Source organism: Jaculus jaculus, chromosome 8 (genome assembly GCF_020740685.1).
Source record: "Jaculus jaculus isolate mJacJac1 chromosome 8, mJacJac1.mat.Y.cur, whole genome shotgun sequence".
In the NCBI taxonomy this organism is placed as follows: Eukaryota; Metazoa; Chordata; class Mammalia; order Rodentia; family Dipodidae; genus Jaculus; species Jaculus jaculus.
In genome coordinates, this window is record NC_059109.1 from 105,733,083 (window position 1) to 105,760,443 (window position 27,361).

A 27,361-nucleotide genomic window follows, 5' to 3' on the forward strand; every position below is an offset into this window, starting at 1 on the left:
AGCTCAGATGGGTGGGGCCATTGTGAGGCAGCACCTGTGAGCACATATAAGGGGGCCTGGAGGGCCCTGGATTTGTCCGGGCCAATAGAGAGGAGAGAGAGGCGAGAGAGAGAGAGAGAGAGAGAGAGAGAGGAGAGAGAGAGTGGACCCGGACTGAGGAGAGTTAGTGGGGAGATTTTTGCGCATTATGGAGAGGAGAGGAGAGGAGAGGAGAGGAGAGGAGAGGAGAGGAGAGGAGAGGAGAGGAGAGGAGAGGAGGAGGAGCAGGAGAGGAGGAAGAGGAGAGGAGGCGAGGAGAGGAGGGGAGGAGAGGAGGAGAGGAGGAGAGGAGGAGAGGAGGAGAGGAGGAGAAGACAGGAGAGGTTTTTTTTTTGGTTTTTGCTTTTGCCTTTTAACTTTATTTTTTTGGCTCTTTGGATTTACTTTCTGGTTCGTTTTCTTTCTATAGACTTTGTGGTGGGATTTTTGTTTTATTCTAGCTTGGTTTTCAGTTTTGACTTTTATTTTGATTTTTTATTTTACTTTATTTTGTTAACTACATCTCTTATTTCCTTTTTACTTTTATCTTTATTTTTATTTTTACTTTTGGCTTTTTGCCTTTTAATTTTATTTTTTTGACTCTTGAATTTGCTTTCTGGTTTGTTTTCTTTGGGTAGACTTTGGTGTGGGATTTCTTTTTTATTCCAGCTTGGTTTTCAGTTTTGATTTTTATTTTGATTTTTTATTTTACTTTCTTTTGTTAACTACATCTCTCATTTCCTTTTTACTTTTATCTTTATTTTTTGTTCTTTTGCTTTTGGCTCTTGCCTTTTAGCTTTATTTTTTTGGCTCTTTCAAATTTACTTTCTGGTTCATTTTCTTTGGGTAGATTTTGGTGTGGGATTTCTTTTTTATTCCAACTTGGTTTTCAGTTTTGACTTTTATTTTGACTTTTTATTTTACTTTCTTTTGTTAACTACATCTTTCATTTCCTTTTTTACTTTTATCTTTATTTTCATTCTTTTGTTTTTGGCTTTTTGCCTTTAAACTTTATTTTTTTGGCCCTTTGAATTTAATTTGTGGTTCATTTTCTTTGGGTAGTCTTTGGTGTGGGATTTCTGTTTTATTACTGATTGGTTTCTAGTTTGGATTTTTATTTTGACTGCTTATTTTACTTTCTTTTGTTAACTACATCTCTCATTTCCTTTTTACTTTTATCTTTATTTTCGTTCTTTTGTTTTTGGCTTTTTGCCTTTAAACTTTATTTTTTTGGCCCTTTTAAATTTACTTTCTGGTTCGTTTTCTTTGGGTAGTTTTTGGTGTGGGATTTCTGTTTTATTACTGATTGGTTTCTAATTTGGATTTTTATTTTAACTGTTTATTTTACTTTCTTTTGTTAACTACATCTCTCATTTCCTTTTTACTTTTATCTTTATTTTCGTTCTTTTGTTTTTGGCTTTTTGCCTTTAAACTTTATTTTTTTGGCCCTTTTAAATTTACTTTCTGGTTCGTTTTCTTTGGGTAGACTTTGGTGTGGGATTTCTGTTTTATTGCAACTTGGTTTTCAGTTTTGACTTTTATTTTGACTTTTTATTTTACTTTCTTTTGTTAACCACATCTTTCATTTCCTTTGTTACTTTTATCTTTATTTTCTTTCTTTTGTTTTTGGCTTTTTGCCTTTAAGCTTTATTTTTTTGGCCCTTTTAAATTTAATTTCTGGTTCGTTTTCTTTGGGTAGTCTTTGGTGTGGGATTTGTTTCATTACTGATTGGTTTCTAGTTTGGATTTTTATTTTGATTGTTTATTTTGCTTTGTTTTGTTAGCTACATATTTCCTTTATCTTTTACTTTAACATTTTATTTGGTATTGCTACGATGTCTCGGGCTAAGGAGACCCTGTGGTCTCAGTACGAGGACCTCGGCCTCCTGGGCATGGGGACCTACTCGAAGGTCCAAAAGGCTCGCCACCGCTTCACAGGAGTCGTGGTGGCCATCAAGACCCTGGAGAAGCGGCAGAGGGTTCACGCACTTTCACAGGAGGTGGAAGTAATGAAGATGCTCGACCACCCGAACACCCCGTTGCTCTTTCAGATAGTTGACACGAAAGACAACATCTACCTGGTAATGGAACTGTGCCACAGAGACCTGATGGAGGACATCTACTGGAACGGCTGCTTGCAGGAGGACGAGGCCCGATGGATTTTCAGACAAATCTTAGACGCCATCTCTTATTGCCACAGCCACAGAATCGTACATCAAGACATCAAACCAGATAACATCATGGTGGATGAAAGAGGCAAAGTCACAGTCATAGACTTCGGCCTGGCCACCAGGTTTTTGCCAGGACAAATGCTCACCAGGTACTGTGGGGCTTACAAGTACATGCCTCCAGAAGCTATCCTGAGACAACCATACGACGGCCCTAAAAAGGACATGTGGTCTTTGGGGGTCCTTCTTTTCTTTATGGTAACCAGGACCATGCCTTTTAACGGTAATACACTTATGGAACTCAAAGAGGAGATCATCAAAGGGCAGTACAAGTTACCTCAAGGCCTCTCAGAAGAATTAAAGGACCTCATTAGGCTTTTACTAACTGTAGATCCACAACAGAGGCCAACCACAACGGAAGTGATCAACCACCCTTGGCTCGAGCAGGGCCAAGGGGGTTCAGACAATCCTCAACCCCTCCCCAGACAACTGGACACGGACATCATATCTGCCATGGAATTCATGAATTTTGACGCACATGACATCGTCGAAGCTATCCGGAAACGTAAATACGACAGAACGATGGCTATGTATCTTTTGCTAAAATACCAAGCACAGTGCAGGATGGGGGACACGGCTGCAGACAAGCCTGTCTTCCCGGGAACAACGCCTTTCCCCACGCCCACTGACCGTGTCGCCTTCCCTGTGTCCCCCAAGATGAGACACCCCGCGCCTGTGTTTCGGACACTGTCCTCGGGGTTAGCGGCCCAGGAGCAGCCTGAGGATGAGCAGCAGGCAGAGCCTAAGGAGATCAGGACTGCCAGTCTACCCAACCTGCACATATCCTGGCCCAGTGCCAAGCGGAGTCCCCAATGTCGTCGCCTGGCGAACATCTCTGCAGGGGACACTGAACCCTCGAACCGGGGCCTGTGCAGCTGCTTGAAGGCCTTGCGCAGCAGGATCCAAGGCTGCCTGAGGAGACTGTTCCACCGCAGGCGTGCCCGGGACCTCCACCTCTTCCAGAAGCGCGTGTCTCCCCAGCAAGCGGTGGTTATGCCTGAAGACGGTGAAACCCCTGTCACCCCAGAAGACACGAGCATGTGTATTCCGTGTGTGTGTGGCCGAAGAGGCAAGGTCCGACCCTCCTGAGCAGTCGTCATGTGGCACTCTTCCGCAAGCTCCCCTCTCCTTGCGGCTCCTGCGTCCTCCTCCTGCTTCTCCCAGAGCCTGGACAGAATACACTTGCATTGATGTCAACCATTCAGTATGTGGTGATTTTGTTAATGTGTTTCAATCTCTCTAACCTATATAGGTGAAAGCAGGCAGCTAAAACAAGTCATAATGACACTTTATAAGCAGTAAAGGAAGGATGGCATGGGTGTTCACAGGGGCCAAAGCTGGCCTTGTCAGTGGGTGTAGATTTGACCCCCCTTGAAATGCCACGTCTCCTGATGTCCCTGGTCATGCACCATGGAAGCATAGGGCCATGTATACCCCCTCCCCAAAGGTTCCTTTTTCTGTTGCTGGCACTGATCCCAAGGGTTGTCCATGCTAGTCAAGTGCACTTCCACTGACCTCTGTGTTGCGTCAAGAACCCCAGACCCTTCCTCTGCCTCTCACCTGATTTAGAATTTCAGTCCCTCATCCTGGATCACACCTGACTTCCCCCATGATACCTTCCCTCTACCTCCACCCAGACTCTGGCTTATGAGTGGGGTCCCTTTGAAGATCAAGGGGAACATTTGAGCTAAAATGTGTCCTTTTGTGGGTCTACTGAAAAAGCCTAGACAAAGGCAGCATGGAGTCGTTTGGCTTCTCTCCAAGGTCAGGGGACATCCATGAGGGCTGTCTGCACAATGCGTTCTAAAAATCAGAATAAGTATGGCATTGGGCTCCAGCAGCTTTCTCTATTCAAAACTTAATCCTAGAAGATGGAACCTTTGTCATTGAGTAGGCTCTGCACAGCAGGTTCAAAACACCGAGAGAAACAACTACAAGGAGGAAAGAAGTACTTTAGCTCATGGACCCAGAGGTTTCCATCTCTAGTCACTTGTTTCTGTTGTTTCTGGGCTCTCATGAGACAGAACCTCATGGCACCATGCATGTGGCAGAGCAAAACAACCTACCTCATGATATGCAGAAAGTCCAGACAAAGAGGGGAAGTGGCCCATGAGGTCAAGCTCCCAAGAACTTACTCTGTTCTTTGAGGGTCTGCCTCCTACCTGTGCACTGCATGGCAGGCCATCATATTATGAAAAGGCTCCAACCCTTCAAAGATCACTGAGATTCCAGCACTGTTGAGGGTGTCCTCCAGGGCCACAAGGTTAGGTAGCAGCAAAGCCCTGACTGAAGTCCCCACTGCTGGCTTCAGGGCCCCATGCTCACCAGGAGGCAGTGGTGGCCTCACAGGCATTTTTCCCAAACCCAGTATTCACATGGAGGTCGGAGGACAACCTCAGACATTGATTTGTACCTTCCACTATTGTTTGTGCAGTCTCTCATTGTTGCCTCCTGCATTTGCCAAGTTAGCTGTCCTGTGAGGTTCCAGGGGATTAGCCTAGGATTCCAGACACACACCGGTACCACCTCCAACTTTATGTGGGTGCTGGGAATGTGAACTCAGGTACTCGTATCTGTTCCTGAACAGCAAGTACTTTATCCACCAAGCCATCCCATCATCTCCTCAGCACAGCACTGCCACTTCAGGATGGATACTGTCACTCCTTCACAGTCTCCACTTGGAAAACAAACAGCAGAGCCGCATCCCACCCTGAGACAGAAGCCAGGGCCGAATTCCTATGCAAAGCGACAGCTTGGAGGTCTACTTGAAAGGAAAGGGATGAAGGTAATCAGGTGCTGCTGGTCTTGCCCAGCGTGTCTCTCCAGAAGTGCCACTGTCAGGTACACGAAGCAACTGAGTCTGTCTCATGTCATGTGGCAGCATGGCGTCCACACTGAGAGGATATTGAAATTTTTCTGTCAGTCTTGTCCTTCGGTGTGCGAGAGAACAGCAGAGTGGCTTGTCTTGGAGGAGAATGTCAGAGCAGAGTGTGGACACGTGGGAAGAAAGAGGAACTGGGCAGATGAGCATTCAGACGCGCAGGCGAACAGGAGTCCCCTCCCTGTTGTGGCCAAGCTGTTAGCCTCCGCCCAGCACAGCCGTTCAGTGGAGACCCAGGAAGAAGGGCACTGCCAGAGAAAAGAATCCAAGGTGCCAGGCCCAAGTGTCCCTGTGTATATGCATTCTTATACAGAATCCTTAGCCTCTCTGTGCCTCAGTTTCTTCCTTACAAATGCAATGCACAGCATTGCTGGGAGACTTACATCAGCGTTATGGCTTGGATCTGAAATGTACCTCTAAGGTTTGTGTGTCTAAGGATTGTCCCCAACACAGCACTGTTCAGAAGTGGGGCTTTGGGGTTACTGATTTGATCATAAGGGCTCTGATCTCATGAATGGGCTTTTAATGGATGGGCTTGGGGAGGTAACAGAAATTTAGAAGGTGGAACTTAAAGGGTCTTTAAGGGAATGGGTCTTTAGAGGGTATAGCTTTGCCCCGGCCTCTTCCCTCTTCTTCTCAGAGAATTCTGGGTCTTAGGAGATGAACAGCTTGGCTCTACCCATTCCCTGCATGATGTTCTGGTGCACCAAAGGCCCAGAGGCAACAAAGCCTGATGGTTAGAGCCTGAACTCTTGAACCAAAATGAAACTTTCTTGTTTTACATTCTTTCACTCAGGTATGTTTCATGGCAACAAAAAACTACTACAGAAAATGCATTGCAATAGAATTGCTGCCACCTCAAGGCCAGCCTGAGCTACCCTGTGAATCCCTGTTTTATTAAAAAAAAAAAAAAAACAGAGAGAGAAAGGTAGTATTAATTAACAATTGATCCCTGATGGCATGTGTAGTGTCTAAATAAAAATTTCTCCACAGTCTCATGTGTTTTGAATGTTTCATCATTAGCTGTTGGCAATTTGGGAAAGTTGTGGGGCCTTTGAGAGACGGAGTCTTGCTGGAGGGGGTTTGTATTTGGGGGTGGCCTTTGGAGTAATACAGCCCAGCTCCAAGCTCAGCCTTTGGGCTACTTGCTATCGGCTGATGTGACAGCATGTGAGCCCAGCCTCTGCTCTGCCATGCTTTCCCCATCCGTATGAAGCTTCCCCTTGAAGACTGTAAGATGATATAAAGTCTTTCCCTACACAAACTGCTTTTGATTGTCCCAGCAACAGGAAGGTAGCTTCTACAGTATGTAAGGGCTCTGGGTGAGATCGCTTTCTTATAAGGGTGTGTGTGGGAATGGGCAGTCTAAGACTACAGAGTCTTAGACTCAAATCTGCCTGGAGTCCAGCCTCAGCACTGCCCCTGCACGTGCCAAAGCTCATGAAAGCCATACGACTATGCTGACTCAGTCTCCTGATCTCTCAGATGGCATAAGCAGCATGCCCTGCCTCACTGGTGGTCACAGAGTAAGGAAGACAGTATTTATAGTGTCCTTTCATAAGAAATACTGTTTAAATGTTACTGTTATGATGAGATTTAAGAAATATTTAACAGTGTAGTGATTCTCTTGCCTCAGCCTCCTTAGTGCTGGGATTGTAGGCATGAGCCACTACACCCAACAACACTGCATTTTAAAGACATAAAGCTATAGTCATGCCATGGGTGATCTATTTTATGGTTAGGGCTTTAAGATGTAGTAAACCACCCCAATGGTGCTGGTGGCAGCAGGTCTCAAAGTTGTAGAGCATGGTGACTATAGATAAGGAGGCTATTTTCAAAAATGTTCAAAGGCTGGATTAGTGTTCTTATTTTTAAAAGGTAACTAGGTGAGGGAGTGTTGCAGTCAGGTTCACATTGCTGGTAGCAATCATCCAACCAAGCGCAGCTTTTGGGGGGAATAAAAGGTTATTTTGGCTTACAGACTCTAGGGGAAGCTTTGTGATAGCAGGGGAAAACGATGGCATGAGCAGAGGGTGGACATCACCTCCTGGCCAACATCAGGTAGACAATGGCAACAGGACAGTGTGACAAAGACTGGCAAGGGGAAACTGGCTATAACACCACAAGCTTGCTCCTAATAATACACTGCCTCCAGGAGGCATTAATCCCCAAATCCTTATCAGCTGGGGAGCTAGCATTCAGAGCACCTAAGTTTATGGGAGACACCTGAATCAAACCGCCACAGGAAATATGCATGTTACTTAGCTATGTTTGGTCATTTAGAATACATATGCATATTTCAAAGCATCATGCTGTTTATTATACATGCATGCCACTTAGTTTGTCAACTAAAACAATAGGGACAGAGCATGTGGCTCAGTTGGTAGAGCACTAGCCTGATATGTACAAAAGCCTGAATCCATTCCCCAACCCAGTATCAGGTGTGACAGCACACACCTGAAATCCCAGGACTTGGTAGGTGGAGGCAAGAGAGTCATGACTTCATGGTTATCCTCAGCAAATAGCAATTTCAAGGTCTGTCTCAAAAAGTAAATAAATAAAGACTCCAGAAGTGGATCAGCGGTTAAGAGTAGCTGTCACACAACCATGAGGGCCTGAGGCCATCTGACTTTGATCCCTCAACACTCACATGAACAGGTGGGCATGATCATATCTGACTGCAACCCCAGTCCCATAAGTAGGGCCAGAAATCAGAGAATCACTGGGGCTCGTGCAAACTATAGCTAGTTCCCAGTTTGGAGAGAGTCTGTCTCAAGGAACTAGGGGGATAAGCGATAGAAAAGGACATCCAGCATGCCCCTCTGGCCACCACACACATGCACATGAAGGGCATGCATCTGCACAGACCACCACCACACAGAGAGAGTGAATAAATAAAATGAATGGAAGCTGGAGAAGCTAACTCAAACACAGGATACTGAAACCTAACAATGGCTGAGCAGCACATGATTAAGAACACATATGTTTATATGAAATGAAGTAGTAAACAAACAAAACCACAAACCACTCAGCACTACAATCTCACAATGCCCTGAGCACCTCCCTCAGCTAGCTGCAAATCCCATGCACTCATCAGCTTCCTGATGAGCCCAACATTGGCAGGGCCTGACCCAATCCATGGCTCCAGTCACACAATTCTACAAGGTAGATCACACTCTTTCATTTGAACCCTTGTGTATTTGTTCTTTGATGTCTAATACGTGTATTTTGCATTTTGACCATACATACCCCCTTCGCCTCTTCCCTTCCTGCTGAACCCTTTCTTCTTCACACCACTTGCCCGTGGGCTATGCCACAGAAGAAAGCGACTACCCTCCCATGCAAGCATTATCTGTCAATAGCTTTTCAGGGAGAGGTAGGGTCTCATAAGCTCATTCCCATTCATAAGAGAAAGCCAACTGGTCCTGCCATTGGCAGTTCTTATGATGGTAATCATAGCAGCTGCTGTGAGTTCATGAGTTCAATGCCATCAACAACAGAGTACCAAGGCACTCCTTCCTATTCTCCAGCTCTTACATTCTCTCTGTCCTCTTTTTATTTTTATTTTTAGTTTTTAATGAGAGATAGAGAGACAGAGACAGAGGGAGAGAGAGAAGGGGCATGCCAGAGCCTCCAGCCACTGCAACAGAACTCCAGACACATGCACCACCTAGTGGGGCATGTAAGACCTTGTGCTTGTGTCACCTTGTGCATCTGACTTACGTGGGATCTGGAGAGTAGAACATGGGTCCTTAGGCTCTGCAGGCAAGCACCTTAAATGCTAGGCCATCTCTCGACTCCTTTTCTGTCCTGTTTTAAAGATGAGAGGGCTAAGGTTTGGAGTGTTACATAGCCCCAGTGATTGACATTAAAGCTTAGTACTTCTTAAAGGAGTCAGCTCAGTTGGTTTGTCACATCCCGCCTACCCAGTGGCATAAAAAGGCAGCCAGATCTTACAGATGAAAAGTTGGCTCTGACCAGAACTCTGACACCTGGACACATGCAGGACTCTGGAGCATGCAAAGAGGACCCCTCAGGAATGGAGCTGATACCAAGAAAATCACAAGATAGACCAACAAATCTCCATCTCTAGATCTTGGAGATACCCTCAGGTTTGTGAGACACGCAGAATTCTGACACTTTAGTGGATTTGGAGTTGTGGCCTCACCTCGTTATCATAAAAACTGATGAGGCAAAGCAAGATGCACATTGTGTGTCACCGTGATTTCATACTTGGTTAAAAACAGTGAACATGTGCACTGTGGAAAGGACAAAAATGAAAGTCAATATGCCAAAAGTTTCAGGAGGACTCACAGCAGCCCTGCACTCCATTTTCCATATTGCCCTAATTTTCATTAATGAACCTCCTGCTCATAAATAAAACAGAGCTCCATTTTGAGGAACATAATGGTGCTGACTGAGGGCTTGTTAGATGGTTATTTTGTTCCATTTTACATAATCTGGGGAAGTGCATGCTATTAGCCTCACTTTATAAGCAAGGACTTCAGACCCTGACAGGCTGATCAGGTGTCCAGAGCTATAGCTGATAAGTTCAAAGTTGAGGTTTTTAAAATAATTTTGACCTGCTCCAAAGTGGTGCTTTCCAAGCTAGACTGCACATTAGAGTTGTATGAAAAATTGCTAACAGGGCTGGAGGGATGGCTTAGTGGTTGAGGCATTTGCCTGAAAAGCCAAAGGATCCCATTTTGATTCTCCAGGACCCATGTACCCAGATGCTCAATGGGGCACGTATGCAGTGGCTGGAGGCCCTGGTGTGCACATTCTTTCCCCCTCTCTCTGCCTCTCTCTTTCTCAAATAAATAAAGTTTTTTTTTTTAAAAAAAGAAAAATTGCTAACATTTATTATGTACAGGCCACTCCAGCCAAATTAAATCTGTATCATTGGGTATGGGGCCCATGTAGCAGTCCTTCCAGAATGTTCCTAGTGACTACAGTGTTCAACCAAGACTAGGAATTCCTGCTCAAGAGCCCGTGTACAACCAGAGTGCAGCATGGAACCTCTCCCTCCCCCTAAGATGTCAAGAATATAAATAATTCTTTAAAAAATTTCTCATTACCAGTTCCTCAGATTCCTAAAAACAAAATGATCATGAACCAGGTATGTCATTCTTACATATGAATCTGAAGGAATCAGCATGTCACAGAGACACCTGCTTATTGCTGCACAAGTCGTAATAGCCAAGAAATGGAGCCAGCTGAGATGCCCATCAACAGATGAATGGATAAAGAACACGCAAGGTTGGATGAGGGAGATAGATCAACAGGTACAAATGATTGCTGCAGATGAATGAGGGCTCGAGGGGCTGGAGAGATGGCTTAGTGGTTAAGTGTTTGCCTGTGACGCCTAAGGACCCCAGTTCAGGGCTCAATTCCCCTACACATAAGACATAAGACAGATGCACAAGGTGGCACACGCATCTGGAGTTCGTTTGCAGTGGCTGGAGGCCCTGGTGCGCCCGATCTCTTCCCCTCCCTCCTTTCCTCCCTCCTTCCCTCTTTCTCCCTCTCTCTCCCCCACTCTCCCTCTTTCTCTGTCTGTGACTCTCAAATAAAAATATAAAAGAATGAGGGCCTGAGAGGGCCTGATTCATCCTGAGTTCAATTCCCACCATTCACACAAACAGCTGAGTGTGGCCACACACCTGAAATCCCAGTCTGTGGTGGATAGAGATGGGAGAATAGCCCAGAAGCTCAGAAAACACACAGGCTTCTGAACACAGCAGTGAACAAACAACAAGAGACCCTGCCTCAAATGCGACGGAAGGTGAGGGCTGACACCTGTACTTGTCCTCTGCCCTCCACACATGCACCATGGCAGACACATCTGCACTCACACACATTAACACATGCATGCACTTACACATCACACTCACTCAGACATCACACACATCAAAAAAATGTGAAGTGTGCACACAGGAATTTTATTCAATAATAAAGAAGACTGAAATCATGTCATCTACAGGTATTTCATCTTCAGGAAAATAGATGGAAATGGAGATCATCATGGTGGTGGTTTGAAGGTGAATGTATGTCCCTCATAGAGTAGGGTATTTTGTTAAAGTTGTAACATAGGTCTCTCTCTAGCTACCTGTATGGGGGAAGTCTCACTTGGGGGTGGATCCTGGGGTCCAGCCCAAAGGTAAGTAGAGAGAACAGTTTTGAGCTCTGGTGGGATCCGGGCTTCCTCATTTGGTATTTGCTGGCTGTTTGGTTGTTTCTCTCTTCTTGGATTTATGAATGGGAGCCAGCCTCTTCTGCCATTGATATAACTTTCCCTGGAACTATAAGCCTGGAATAAATCCCTTCCTCCCATAATCTGTATCTAGTTGGATGTTCATCCCAGCAATGTGGAACTGACTATGATCATCATGGTAAGCAAAATCAGCCAGACTTCTCTTACCTGAAGAATCTAGATTAAATATGTACATACATATATGTATTGTGTTATTTTAAAATATATGACATGAAATCAGAAGGTGAACTATTTGGAGGAGGAAGAGACGTAGGAGGATGAAGGGGAGAGATATTGTTCCTTTGTCCTCCTTACTACGGACACAGTATGTTGCCCAGTCCCACCTACATGAGGTTTGTCCTCGTGACTTGTCTTAGCCAGTGAGACAGAAGAATGCGATGGGAAGAAGTGTGAAAGGCACCTCAGAAGAACTAGTAATGTTTGCTGAAAACTCACACTAAACAGCAAGCTCAGCTGGCAACAAGCTGTGGCCTGCATCTTCCCAGAACCTCTGAATGTGGTGCTGTGGCCGTTGTTAGAATCCCAGCGCCGGCCGCACAGAGCTGTATCTTACGTCTTCATTCAGCATTGGATAGTGCTGCTCTGCCCACACCCTGACTTACCGTGCCAGGCTCCTAGATCCCAGCACCCTAGTTCTGATGTTCACCCGTCTCCAAGGCCCAGAGACCCAATGCCTGACCCTTCCAAGCCCTCTCATGCCTAGAACTTTTCAATCTTACAGAGGTGACTCACTGGTGACCTTCAGTAACCTTACTAGTGGCCTTAGTTACTTTCTCCTTGCTACGACAAGAGGATTATTTTGGTTTGCGGTTTCAGTCCATCCAGGTGGGAGGACACGGCGGCAAGAGCATGAAGCAGATGGTCACCTTGTGTCCATAGTAAGGAAGCAGAGAGGTTAGTGCTAATGCTCAGCCAGCTCTCCTGTTTGATCCAGCCCGCCTGGGACCCCAGCCATGGAATATTGCTCCCCATGGTTAAGGTGCATCTTCATTCCTCAGTTAATATAAACTAGGTAGTTCCCCACAATCATGCTCAGACCCTGGTTTCTAGGTGATTCTAAATCCTGCCAAGTTACTACTCAAGATAAGCCACCACAGTAACTGACTCGGGTTCCCTTCCTATCCTCTGACCTCGGTGTCCTCACCATAAAGCCGCGTTACCTCTGTCCACTCACTGACACAGAACTCAAATGCCTTCCAACATGCTTGTCAGGTGAAGGGTTTGGGCAGCCCAATGCTAATGCCAGCTTGGTTTACTTATTCTACAATATGGTAGAAATGCTAGAATCCCATAAAAACCCTGGAGGAGCCATTTGGCCAGCCAGCACCTGGTGATTGAAATTGTGAGCATCAAGTCTATTTCTCTAAAAAGGAAAAGAATTTCATAATAAAACTGAGTTGTGGCGAGATGCTAGGGAAAGCTGTTGCCGCAGCCTTATGAGCAAGATAAAGGGCGCGTCCTCAGAGGCCAGGGGACAGGTTTATTAATAGGATTACAGGTGGCTGCCAGGAAGTCGAGGTGGCTCATCAGCATGAAACAGTGTGCACTCACAGATAAGATCATCCATAGAGCATCCAGGAATAAAAATAGGATTCTAGGAGAGGAAAGTAAAGGGGTTCCCAACTTCTAGGCCATGGGCTTCCATAAAGGTAGTTGCACCAGAGCCACAGTTTTGGACTCTTAGGGGACAGAATCTCAGTGGGTATGGGGAGTCCATTGCTGCTATCTGAAGGAATTGCAGGTCATGGTGCTGAAGAGGCGCTAACTTCAGGGAGTCTGAGTTACGACAGAGGTTCATTTTATAACGACCCCACACACCACAAAGGAGCTGAAGTGCTCCTGCCATCTGTGACGTAGTGGCCTCCACCGTGTCCCTGGGTGAGGCATCATTACACAGTGTGTGTGGAGATGCTCTGTAACAAACCCAGCAATGGTAATGATAATGAACAATTGTGGCAGGTTTACATGGCTGCTGTCTTGTGTTTCTATCATTAGTTGACAGTGTACTCTTATAACTAAAAAGTGTTACTAGGGCTGGGGAGATAGCTAAGGAAAGATGGGGGTTTGATCCAAAGAACCAACTTAAAAATGCTGAGTAAATACTCTGGTTTCTCTTCAAACCAAATAAATCTTTTGCCTTTTACAAAAAAAAAAAAAAAAAAAAAAAAAAAAAAAAAAAAAAAAAAAAACGCTGAGTATGGTCGCATACCTGAGACCCCAACACAGTAGGCTACCTGAGGGCCACTGACCCACCAGTCTGCTCTAATAGGGCAGATCCAGGCCAATGAGAGACCCTGCCTCAAAAATGGTGCAATAAAGGCTGAAGAGATGGCTTAGTGATTAAGGCGATTGCCTGCAAAGCCTAAGAACCCAGGTTCGACTCTCCAGGCCCAGTGTTAGCCAGATGCACTTGTGGTGCATGCATCTGGAATTCGTTTGCAGTGACTAGAACCCCTGGCACACCCATTCTCACTCTCTCTCTTTCCATCCAACTCTGTCTCAAATAAACAAAAACAATTTTAAAAAAAAGAGGTGCAGTAACACTCAAGGTTGTCCTCTGGCCTACACACACGTGTGCAGGGGCATGAATGCACACATATATGATGCACCTATATACATATGAACAAATAAATGCATAAAAATAAAAATTAAAAATAGCTCACATGCTGGCACACACCTTTAATCCCAGCACTTGGGAGGCAGAAGAAGTAGGCTTGCCATGAGTTCAAGGTTACACTGAGAGTACGTAGTGAGTTTCAGGTCAGCCTGGACTAGAGTGAGACCTTACCTTGAACAAATAATAAAATAAAAACTAAACAAAATGAAAGCTGATCAAGGTGCTGTACTGTGTCCTGTAGTGTGTGATACCCAGTGTGATGCCCTGTGGGATGCCCAGTGTGATGCACTATGTGATGCCCTGTGTGATGCCCTGTGTGAAGCTCTGTGTGATGCCCTGTGTGATGCCCAGTGTGATGTCCTGTGTGATGCCCTGTGTGAAGCTCTGTGTGATGCCCTGTGTGATGCTCTGTGTGATGCTCAGTGTGATGCCCTGTGTGATGCCCTGTGTGATGCCCAGTGTGATGCCCAGTGTGATGCCCTGTGTGATGCCCAGTGTGATGCCCTGTGTGATGCTCTGTGTGATGCCCTGTGTGATGCTCTGTGTGATGCACTGTGTGAAGCTCTGTATGATGCCCTGTGTGATGCTCTGTGTGATGCACTGTGTGAAGCTCTGTGTGATGCCCTGTGTGATGCCCTGTGTGATGCCCTGGGTGATGCTCTGTGTGATGCCCTGTGTGAAGCTGTGTGTGATGCTCTGTGTGATGCCCTGTGTGATGCCCCGTGTGATGCTCAGTGTGATACCCTGTGTGATGCTCGGTGTGATGCTTTGTGTGATTCCCTGTGTGATGCTCAGTGTGATGCCCTGTGTGATGTCCTGTGTGATGCCCTGTGTGAAGGTCTGTGTGATGTCCTGTGTGATGCCCTGTGTGAAGCTTTTGTGCTGCTCTGTGTGATGCCCTGTGTGAAGCTCTGTGTGATGCCCTGTGTGATGCCCTGTGTGATGCCCTGTGTGATGCCCTGTGTGAAGCTCTATGTGATGCCCTGTGTGATGCTCAGTGTGATACCCTGTGTGATGCTCAGTGTGATGCCTTGTGTGATGCCCTGTGTGATGCCCTGTGATGCCCAGTGTGATGCCCTGTGTGATGCCCTGTGTGATACCCAGTGTGATGCCCTGTGTTATGCTCGTGTGATGCCCTGTGTGATGCTCTGTGTGATGCCCTGCGTGATGCCCTGTGTGATGCTCAGTGTGATGCCATGTGTGATGCCCTGTGTGATGCTCCGTGTGATGCTCTTGTGATTCACTCTGTGATCCTCTGTGTGATGCACTGTGTGATCCTCTAAGTGATGTACTGTGTGATTTTCTGTGTGATGTTCTGTGTAATGCACTGTGTGATGTACTAAACCAGCAGCAGTCTCGCATATCTTAAGTTTGCTGTGCTTGATAACTGCAGCATCTTCTCTGTTGTCTTGCTTGACCTCCTGCTGTGTTGTGCATGTCATCTTGGCCATAGGAGCTTGGACCATATGGCCTAAGAATACAGTAGGCTATCACATGTGGGTCTGTAGAAGTTTGCTCTTTGATATTCCTCCAGTGAAAAAATCACCTAACCATACATTTTTTAGGACACAGGCCATCATTAAAGTCACAAAGGTCAATTTCTGGATCAAGCCATCTATTTGCATAAGAATTACCCATAACATATACACTATTTTTTTGTTTCATTATTTATTTATTTATTTTTTACTTGAAAGAGAAAGAGAATTGTTGTGCCAGTGCCTCAGCCACTACAATAAAACTCGAGATGCTTGCATCACTTAGTGGGCTTGTGTGACCTTGCGCTTGCCTCACCTTTGTGCATCTGGCTTATGTGGATTATTGAGAGTCACACATGGGTCCTTAGCTTCGCAGACAAGCACCCTAACCGCTCAGCCGTCTCCCCAGCCTCCACTACGTTGTTGACGAGAAAGAAGAAAGCATTATTCATGTCTTCCTCAAGCCTCTGGTGGACTCCTGGAGACATCAGTCAAAAAGCCAGCAAAGCCAGCAAGCAATCACTGATTTGCATTTTTACTCAAAATTGATGCACAGGAAGGGGGCACTGGAGGGGTGGCTTAGCAGTTAAGGCACTTGCCTGCAAAGCCAAAACACACAGGTTCTATTCTCCAGGACCCATGTTAGCAGATACACAAGGGGGTACATGTCCGGAGTTCGTTTGCAGTGGCTGGAGGCCCTGGTGTGCCCATTCTCTCTCTCTCTCTCATATTCTCTCTCTCTCCCTCCCTCCCTTCCTTCCTTCTTCCATCTCTCTCTGTCAAGTAAGTAAATAAATAAAAATAATTTTTTTCAAAAAAATTGAAGCACAGGACTGGGAAGATGGCTCAGTGGTTAAAGGTGCTTGCATGAAAAGCCTGCTGGCACAGGTTCACTTCCCAAGCCACCCACATAAGGTGGGTGAAAAAGTGATACAAGCATCTGCATTGATTTGTATCCACAAGTGACCTTGGAGCACTTATACACACATGCACGTACCAGTGAGTAATTTTTATTCTTAAGCTGAAGTACCAACAGCCAGCTGTAATGGCTCACTCCTGTAATCCCGGAACTTGGGAGATGGAGGCAGGAGAATCAGGAATTCAAGGTCATCCTCAGCTATGTAGGGAGTTCACGACCAGCCTGAGCTACAAAGGACATTGTCTCACAAAGTAAAAAAAAAAAAAAAAAAAAAAAGAGGAAAAGGAAAAAGAAGAAGAAATAAATTCACCTCCTCTGTGGCATGCTCTGCAGTAAGGAAGTGGGATTGTGACTGAGTTTTCCTCAGTGGAGATCAGGCGGGAGGGCCTGGACGTCAGCAGTCTCAGCACGCAGGAGGCAGAGGTAAGAGGATTCTAACTTTGAGACCACCCTGAGACTCAAACAAATGAAACAGAAGAAGAAAGAAACTGTGGAGAAATCACACCTTCAACTATAGACAGTACTAAGGAAGCATTGCTCTTACCTTTTTCTTTTTCTTTTTCAGAATTATGCCCTGCATTATTTTCTGGGAAAGAGAGACTTTCTTCCTCAACTTCGGAGGGAAGACCCTGTCTGCAAGATCACAGTCGCCAGGCTGCAGAGAGGCTTGCACCGCGGCATGGCCCACAGTTACAGTCTCAGTGGACACTAATGAAAACAGCAAGTAGAAAGCAGCAAGGAGAGGGAACGGGGAGGATCCTAAGAATGGTGTGAGCCATGCTATGTAGTTATTAAGCATTACTGTCTGCCAGGCAGTGATCTTAGTGTTGAGCTTGTGCAAACCGACAGACCCTTCCCTTTGCTCCTGGCAGAGAAACCAGTGTAACGGTCCCTGGGTAAGACGATTTCACAGTGCTAGCTACCAAGGGCCTTACAAAAAGCACTGTTCCTTCGACCAGAGTTCGCTTTTGTTTTTGTTATTTTATTTATTTATTTATGAGAGACAACAACAACAAAAAAACCACATAGAAAGAGAGGGAGAATGAGCACACCAGGGCCTCAGGCCACTGCATGCAAACTCCAGATACATGTGCCCTGTTGTGCATCTGGTTTACGTGGGTCCTGGGGAATTGAACCCAGGTCCTTAGGCTTCGCAGGCAAATGCCATAATCACTAAGCCATTTCCCCAGTTCCTGACAGGAGTTCTTTTACAGAGACAAACCTGTGAAACTATCACCAAACTTTCATACTTAGAGAGATTCCTAGTGCTGGTTATGACCTCACAGAACAAGCAAACAAACAGCAGAGGTTTCCCTAAGTTATCTCTGGTGCAACTGTGGAGTGGAAGAATGGAGTAATTCTCTACTGATACAGGATGGGTTCCAAAATCACCCATTCATTCATGAGGGCAGCTTTAAATCTGATGTCACCTGTAAGTATTAATTTCAATAGCAATGTGAAGCAGTCTACCATATTCCTTGTGATACAGGTCCAATGATCTATGTAAGGACAAGGAAGGTAGGCACGGTGGGAAATGTCTACAGTCCCTGCCCTCTGGAGGTTAAGGTAGGAAAATCACAAAATTGAGGCCAGCATGGGGCTAAATAGGGAGATTATTGAAAAGGAAAATGTGGAAGGGAAGAGAAGGGACGGGAAGGGAAAATAGGGAGAGAGGGGAAGGAGAGAGAGATAGGAGGACAGAGGGAAAATGAGAGAGAGAAAGAGAGGAGGGGGAAAAATAACCAATCTAGCAGCTGTGGGTCCAAGCTACCGATCTGCCCAGAAAGCCACAATACATATGAGAAGGGACAACCAAACACCAAACGCCACCAGGGAAATGTCGGTTGTGTCATCAGAAAGATATCCCTGAGTAATTTATCAAACTTCAAAGGCAAAGGAGTCTCTAAAATTAACTCTGGAATCCAGCTGGCTGTGGCTAAGGGTTCATCTGTAGATAGACCACATGCATGCTATAGGGACTATGCAAACTCTAGCTTTAAATTTATATATGTATATAAATGTGTATGTGTGTGTAGGGCATGAAAGAAGAAATGGAGTAACGTGGTAATATGGGAAGGTTCCAATTTCAGTCTCTAATGGAAGAGTGATGAGGGAGAAAGGGAATGTGTGTGTTGTACGTGTGTGTGTGTGTGAGAGAGAGAATACCAAGCATGCTGTGCATTTATTCACTTAATCTCTACGAGGACTCTTTGAGTCACAGATTGAGGACTCCGAGGCTTAGAGCAAGTGACTTGCTCCAGGTCTCTTTCTGGGAAGAGACAGAACAGTGACTCAAAACCAGTGTGGCCTACATGGAGGTGCGCGCCTTCATCCAGCACTCAGGAGTCACAGGCAGGAACGTCACTGTGAGCTCCCGGCCGGCCTGGGCGACAGTGAATTCCAGCTCAACCCGGGCTAGACTGAGACCCTACTTCAACAAAGAACAACAAAAAACAGTGCTGTCTGTCTCCAAGACACCTTCTTTTCATCTAGCTCCATGCTGTTGCATTCTGTGAGTTTTCTTTCGTGTGTGTGTGCGTGTGCGTGTGCACGCACGTGGAGGTTCGAGACATCTCATGTGTGGGCAGCCTCACCATCCACCTTGCTTGAGACAAGGTTTCTCTGTTGTTCTCTACCGGCCCGCAAGCTTTCACGGGGTCTCCCGTCTCTGCCTCGCACCGCACACTAGGAGCTCTGCAATTGCAGACCCATGCTACTGCATCTGGCTTTGCATGGGTGCTGGAATCTGAACTCAGGTCCTCGCGCTGGCAAGCACTTCTCTGCCCGAGTCACCCCCTCCTTCCACGTGCCTTCTATTGTTCCCTCCTCAGTGGCTTCTCTGCACCCCACATGACTCAACTCTGCCGCACCCCTGGTCTCTCTGTGCCTGAGTCTCCACTGCATGCCGCAGGGGAAAGCTTCCTTTGAACTCTGTGGAAGACGGCTGAAGTGGCTGAACATAGCTAGTGGCCTATGTAACAAACACTCTGTCCTCAGGGCACCCAGGAGGATGAGTCATCTGCTAACAGCCTGGCGTTCAGCATCTACTCAGGTCCTCAGCCTTAGAGCCCAGGGCATCAAAGCACTGGAGAGCCATACTAATCACCTCTGCTCTGCTTCGCCCTGAACTACTGAGGTTTCTCAGGTTCAACATAGCAGCAAACATGACAAGGATCCCAGTCCGGGCTCTTGGTCAATTAAGGGCAAAGGGTCACTGGTCAACATTCCGGTATCCATTTACATGTCAAGCCAGCCTAAGTGCAATTCTACCTGTGATCTGACCCAAGGCATCTCCTTGCCTGTGTACTGCTTCCAGTAACCAGCTCTGGAATACAAAAATCTCAGCAGGTCCCACCCATGGGGTCCCTTTGTCCCCCAAGTAAACACTTCGGTCCCTTGATTGGGTCAGGAAGCGCCGTGGTTCTGTGAGGGCATTCGCAGCGAGGATGAACTGAGGATGCGTGAAGACTCTCCAAGAAGAGCAGCCTCGCCAGTGGCAGTCCAACTACACAGAGGTCTGGAGGAGCAGCAGTGACCTTTCCCGGCCTGCCTCTGCTCCCCACTGGTGCATCTCCCCGGCTGCTGTCCCCTCTGCGGACGTTGGACCCCAGCTTCTTCAGCCATCAGTGGACTGGAGAACAGCCGCTCTCCAGGAATCCTCCAGGCCTTCCACACTAGGTTGGGTCTGCTGGGGCCTCCAGTCACTTGGAGTGAGTGGCCACTAGGTTCCCCACCTGTCCAGCCAGCAGACAGATGCGGTTGGACTGCAGTCAGTCTAATGACCCCTTTCTTATAACCCCCCTTCCATCACTTCTGCTCCTCTATGGAACACTGACAAGTATGCTGTCTCTTCCCCCCAGGCTCCTGTGTCCAATTAGATCCTTTCTTCATGTCAGCAATGTCCCTCTGCCCTTCTACTCTAGAACAAGCAGTGAGCTGGTCTGGGGGATGAATGAGATCCTTGACATCATGGTCAGGAAACAAGAGTAGGTGATACACACTTCAGTCAAGACATTAGCATGCTCTTTGTACCCAGTAAGGAGCCAGGGTTTATTATTTCACTTTGGAAAGGACAGAAAATAACGGAGCATTTCTACAAAGGCAGATTGAAGGGATGCATATGAGTGTTCTAGAGAGACAAGGCATTTCTGGAAATGACAGAGACAAGGATAGATTTTTTTTTTTTTTTTTGAGGTAGTGTCTCACTCTAGCCCATGCTGAGATGGAATTCACTGTGTCATCTCAGGGTGGCCTTGAACTCATGGCGATCCTCCTACCTCTGCCTCCTGAGTGCTGAGATTACCCAGCAAGGCTAGAACATTTGTAAAGAGCATATTTGCAAGGAGGTGGGAATGAGAAGATTACGCACAATCCCACAAAGCTGCCATGTTGAGTATGGGGGAGCAAAGTAGTGGGAGATGAGCATGAGAGATTGTGACTGGTCCCTGGCCTCTTGGTTCATTTCTTAAATAAAACTTTTAGACTTTAAAATAATTTCACATGGACTGGGATGATAACAGCAACTAAGAGCACTGGCCACGCCGCATGGAAGTCTGTGAAGGCCTGACTTGCCCTGAGTTTAAAATTTCCCAGCCCTCACGTAAACAACTGTACATGGACGTACATGCCTCCAACCCCAGTCATACAGGGAGCAAAGTGCAGGGAATAACTGGGACACAGTGCTCGGATCAAATCCAGCAGCCGCACATTCAGTGCGAGACTCCTGGACAAGGAGACACGCTGGGGAGTGACAGGAGGAGGAGCCTGGTTTCTCCTCTGACTTCAGAACAGTGTGCACAGGGATCACACCTCTGCACACACACGTATGCACCACGTGACCACACACACCACGTACACACATACATGAAAGTAATAAATAAAACAATTCCATCCTAGCAATAAAGTGGTAACATCAGTATAACAAGCTCCCAAAATAGTGAATATTTAACACCCATGCTTTCTCATCTTTTTTCTGTGCACACATGATTGTGTCTGGCCTTGTGTGCTGAATAATTTGAGCAAAGTTGGGGACATCATATTCCTTTACACCTAAATAATTCATGTGTAGTACCTCTTTTTGTTAAAGACCAAAGCCAGTCTCTCAGGAGCTATTGAACAGAGTCAGGAAATCTGCACTAATTTAATACTATGCAGTAATACTACAAACTTTATTTTCCTTTTTTAAAAAAATATTTTTAGTTATTTATTTAAGAGAGAGAGATGAGAAAGATGCACAGAGAGAGAGAGAGAGAGAGAGAATGGGTGCACATGCCAGGGCTTCCAGCCACTGCAAACGAACTCCAGACACATGTGCCACCATATGCACCTGGCTTACATGGGTAGTAGAGAATCGAACCTGGGCCCTTAGGCTTTGTGGGCAAGTGCCTTAACTGCTAAGCCATCTCTCCAGAACCAAACTTTATTTTCATATATCATTAATTTTCTCCAATGCCCCCCCAAAAGAATACTTGGGGTGGTGGATTTGGCTCTGTGATTAAAGGCAGTTGCTTGCAAGCCTGCCAACCCAGCCTGAGTCCAATCCCCAGCACCTATGTAAAACCAGATGCACAGGGGCACACATGTCTGTAGTCCTAATGTGCCTACAGCAATGGGAGGTAGATCCAGAAGAATCTGGAAGCTCGTAGTTCGATCCAGTGGCAAAAATAACGATACCCTATCTCAAAAGAAGGTGGGGGAGAGAAGACTGACACATACATCAAGGTTGTCCTCAGACTTAAACATGTGTGTTGTCACACACACACACACCACACACACACACACACACACACACACACACCCCATGTGATTTAACATTAAAACCCTGCTGTGCCCAGCATGCTCTAGGCCCTGCTCTCTCTTAATTATTTTCATAATGTCTTCTACCATCTACACTGCACCTCTTAACTACACCAGGTTTCTTCTTTCTTAACTGTCTCTCCCTTTTGAACATCCCAGCAAGCTAGGGACCCTTTTCTGCAGCAGGTGGGAGAGGCCACCGGGTCAGACACCCCCTTCCTAGCTGCCACCATCCTTCAGCAGGCTCCCGGTTCCTTCTCCCTTTTAGCTCGGCCTGGTTAGAGTGGCAGCGCTGGACAGGCGCACATGTCCCACGTTCTCAGGGCCAACGTTGTGTGTGCCTGTGTGTCTATGTGTCTGTGTGTGTGTGTGTGCGTCTATGTGTGTGTGTATGTTTTGTGTCTCAGTGTGTTCTCTATGTCTATGTGTCTCTCTGTGATTCTACACGTGTTCCTATGTGTGTGTGCGTCTGTGTCTGGGTGCGTCTTTGTCTGTGTGTGTTTCGTGTATCTGTGTATTCATGCGTGTGTGGGGATGGAACCTAAGACATCATGATGCATGTTAGGGAAGCACTGTAGCAGTGAGCTACAACCCCATGCCAAAGCCCAGGTGAGCTTCCCTACTCCCTGATGAATAGCATGGATTAGACACATCCATGATTAGAAGGGATCATATACCAGCCACACTCCACACAGAACTCCCTCCCCACTCTGACCCTTCCACTGCCATCACAGCCACGGATACCACCAGTAGAAACACAGAAGGTGACGTCACTTCCAAGCACCAGGCAATGAGTGATGCTGGGCCACCAGGGCTCAGATGAAATTCCCCTTCCCCCGACAGGTTCCCCACTTGCAGAGACTAGGTATAAGCCTCCTTATGTATGGAACTCCCTCCCCACTCTGACCCCTTCCCATCTGGCCTCTGCTACCACCTCCAGTTGGAACCCAGGAGCTGATCTCATTCTAAAGTTCTGGACAGGTCACATAACTGGATAAACAGGGCCCAAGAGAGTTCCCCTTCTGCTCCCTGGGCATACAACTGCTCACTCCTTGGTCTGGGCCAGCCTACCTGCATCTCCCTGACTAGACTTCCTAGCTGATCACACTGCACAGCTTGGGAATTAGGTATACCATCCATCCCAGTATCTAGCACAGACCCAGCTAAAAGCCACACAAGGAGAAGCTGACTCAGATTCAAGTATATAGACTGTAGATAGACTGTGGCCACCCTGAGGATACATAATCAATTCCAGGTCTAGAGACCCTACCTCAAAAAAAAAGGATTATAATAATTATATTAAAAATCATATATGCATATATATATGTATATAATGTGTAATTTTTAAAGGCTCCTAAAAGCATCACTAACAGATTTGAGCATGCAGAAGAAAGCTTGAGAAAAAGACAGAGGACAAACACAGAGTCCAAAATCAGCAACAAATTGGAAAAAACTATGAACAGAACATAAGGGAATTGTGAGACGCCTTTAAAAGACCAAAAGTTCAGATCATAGGCAAAGAATAAAGGAAGAACTATGTACCAGGGGCACAAAGAATAAATTCAAATACAATAACATAAGTGAGTTTTCTGAATTTTACAAAAGACAGGGCTGTTCAGGTACAGGAGGTACCCAGACACCAAACAGACTGAGTGAGGAAGAACTTCTCCACATCACATTACACATAAAAACTAAACATAGAACACAAAGAGAAGATACTAAAAGCTGCAAAAGAAAAACAGCTCATTATTTATAAGGTAAACTCATAAGAATTACCTTCAAATTTTCAATGGAAACTCTAAAAGCCAGATGTGCTTGGAATGGAATATTTCAAATTTTAAAATACCATGGCTACCAATCCAAACTACTTTACCTTATGAGAGTATCTTTCATAATAAAAAATGAAAGAAAATCTTTACAGACTGGAGAGATGGCTCAGGGGGTAAGGTACTTCCTGTAAAGCCTAAGAACCTAGGTGCAATTTTCCAATACCCACGTAAAGCCAGATTCACAAGATGGCACATGCATCTCGAGTTTGTCTGCAATGACTAGAGGCCCTAGTGTGCCCATTCCCTCTCTTTCTATGCCTCTCTCATAAAAGAGAGAGAGAAAGAAAGAAAGAAAACTTTCCATGTCAAACGCAAGCTTTATGAGTTAGTGGCACTGAGCCAGCCCTACAGAGAATACTGCATGGAACAGTCCATACTGAAGAGATGAGCAAACAGGCTCCAGATGATACAGGAGGGAAAAAGCATAATGAAAACTAGAATAGACATGAAAGACATGAAAATCAGTGAAACACTAAATTCTACACAGTTTTTAACTTGACAGGGATTAACCTACACCTCTCAATTATAACGCTGAATATCAGTGGACTAAACTCCCCAGTCAAAAGACACAGGTTAAAGAACTGAGTCAGAAAATAGGATTCATCCATTCCCTGTCTACAAGAAACCTACCTCACCACTACAGATAGATACCATCCTATGGTGAAAGGATGGAAAAGATTTTCTTACCAAATGGAAAAAAGAAAAAGCCAGTTTGGCTATACTACCTGGAAAAGTAGAAGTTAAACCCAATGTAATCAAGAGATAAAGAATGTGGGCTGGAAAGATGACTTAGTGGTTAAGGTGCTTGCCTGAAAGCGAAAGGACCCCAGTTCAATTCCCCAGGTCCAACATAAGCCAGATGTACAAGGGGCACGTGTGTCTGGAGTTCATTGGCAGTGGCTGGACACCCTGTTGTGCCCATTTCCCCTCTCTCTCTATCTTCCTCTCTGTCTCAAAGAGATAAATAAAAATATTTTTAAACAAGAGATAAAGAAGACTAGTTTAGACTCACTAAAGGGACAATTCAGCAAGAGAATCTTATAGTCATAAATGCATATGCACCAAAAAGAGGTGCAACAAAGTTTACAAAGCAAAATCTAGATATTAATCAGAAACAAATCCTAATACAAAAGGAGATTTTAATACCTCACCATCATCCATAAATCACCTAAATGAAGAAATAATGGATCCGAACACCACCATAAATCAAGTGGACTAAACACATTCTCTTGGCACGTCATGGAACCTTCTCTAAAATGTATCATATATTAGGACATAAAGCAAGTCTCCACAAATTCAGGAAAATTGACATAACTCCCTGTATTTTTTTCAGATCACAATGCAATAAAACTAGAAATCAACAAAAAATGCACCAGCTTGTGGAGACCAATCAACTCACTATTAAACAATCAATGAGTAGTCAAATCAAAAGGGAAATACAAATATTCCTAAAACTGAATTGTAATGAAAACACAACATTCCAAAACTTATTGGACACAATAAAGGCAGCCATAAGATAGAAGTTTATAGAGCTATATTACAAAAATACAGAGGCCTCAAATCAATAACTTAATGATCTATCTGAAGTCATTAGAAAGACAAGAATAATCCAAACCCAAAATTTTACCAGATGGAAAGAAATGATCAAGATCAGTAAAATTAGTGAATTGGATATGAAGAAAACAGTTTTAAAAATTGATGAAATGAAGAGCCAGTTCTTTGAAAAGAAAGTAAACAAGATTGATAAACCCCTGACAAAACTAATCAGAAGAAAAAGAGAATACGTAAAACAAGATTAGAGATGGAAAAGGGAGATGTAACAACAGATATCAATGGAAGTGGGAAAATCATCAGGACATATTTCAAAGATTACATTCCACAAAATGGGAAAATCTGGAAGAAATATATATGAATTTCTCGAGTCACATCGCATACCAAAACTAAATTCAGAATAAATTACCTGAATAGAGATGTAAAATCTAATGAGATTTAAAAAGTAACTAAAAGCTTCCCTCCCAAAAAAAAAAAAAAAATGCCCAGGAACAGACAGATTCTTGGCTGAATTCTACGAATAATTCATTGAAGGCCTAGAATCATATTTTCTCAAGTTATTTCACACAATTGCAAAGGAGGGAATACCCTTTAACTCCGTCTATGAAGCCTGCATTATAGTGATACCAAAACCACACAGAGCCACAAGGAAGGGAAATGGCAGAGCAATATCCCTGATGAGCTTAGATGCAAAAATTCTAAATTAACTTCTTGCAAATAGAATCCAAAAACACATCAATCAAATGTATAACATCTCAGATATCCAGGTATGGTTCAACATATGGAAATCAATAAACATAATTTAGCATATCAATAATAGAATTAAGAGATAGGAATCACATGATCATTTCAGTAGATACAGAAAAAGCCTTCTATACAACACAACATCCCTTCTTGATTAAAACATTGGAGATATTAGGGGTAGATGGATCATATCTCAACAGACTAAGGGACATATATAACATACCTAAGGCCTATATTACACTAAATGTGGAAATACTTGATGAATTCTCAGGAAGGTCTGGAACAAAACAGGGTGTCCATTCTCACCACTGCTTTTAACACAGTACTTGAAGTCTTAGCTCAAGTAATAAAAGAAGAGAAAAAAAAAGATACAAATTAGAAAGTAGGAAGTCCAAGTAGCTCCTGCAACCATGATATTCAACCCTAGAGTGATCCCTCTCCAACCATGAGGTAGATATTCATGAGGTATTCAACCATGGAGTGATACCTCTAAAACCATGAGCTAAAATTAGGCTTTCTTCCCATAAGTTGTTCTCTCAGACATTTTGGTCACAGAGACTATAAAAGTCAGCACTGCAGTGACCTCATCATTGCTGGTACAAACCACCTGACCAAGAGCAGCTAATGAGCAGGAAAGGCTTATTTTGGCTTACAAGGTAAATTTCATCATGGCAAGGAAAAGCAGGACAGAGCCGAGGGTTGGAATCACATCTTTCACATCAGCTGGGAGGTTGAAGCATGAGTGAGCTGATCTCTGAACACCCACTGGGAAACTAATAAACCTCAAGGTCAATACCTTCCCCAGTGACATATCTCCTCCAGGAAGCTCACTTTCCAAGGGATCCATCCACTGGGAATGGAATCAGAGGCTTAGTCATAAACACATGAGGCTGTTAGGGGATATTTCACATTCAAACTACTACAGTAACTAATACACGTCATGTAACAGAAGCTCAGAAAACATTTCTGTGATTAATGAATACATAAGTCTTTTTGCTAACCCCCCCAAAAAACCTATTATTATTCCCA

General features: G+C 45.0%; 1 protein-coding gene across 1 annotated transcript; it reads left to right on the forward strand.

Annotated features, from left to right (window-relative positions):
- Nucleotides 1–1,853: 1,853 nt before the first annotated feature.
- LOC123462879 (sperm motility kinase 2B-like) lies at nt 1,854–3,335 on the forward strand. The gene has a single exon (XM_045157042.1). It carries the CDS (start codon nt 1,854–1,856, stop codon nt 3,333–3,335), a length of 1,482 nt encoding a protein of 493 aa, XP_045012977.1.
- The last annotated feature ends 24,026 nt before the right edge of the window (nt 3,336–27,361 follow it).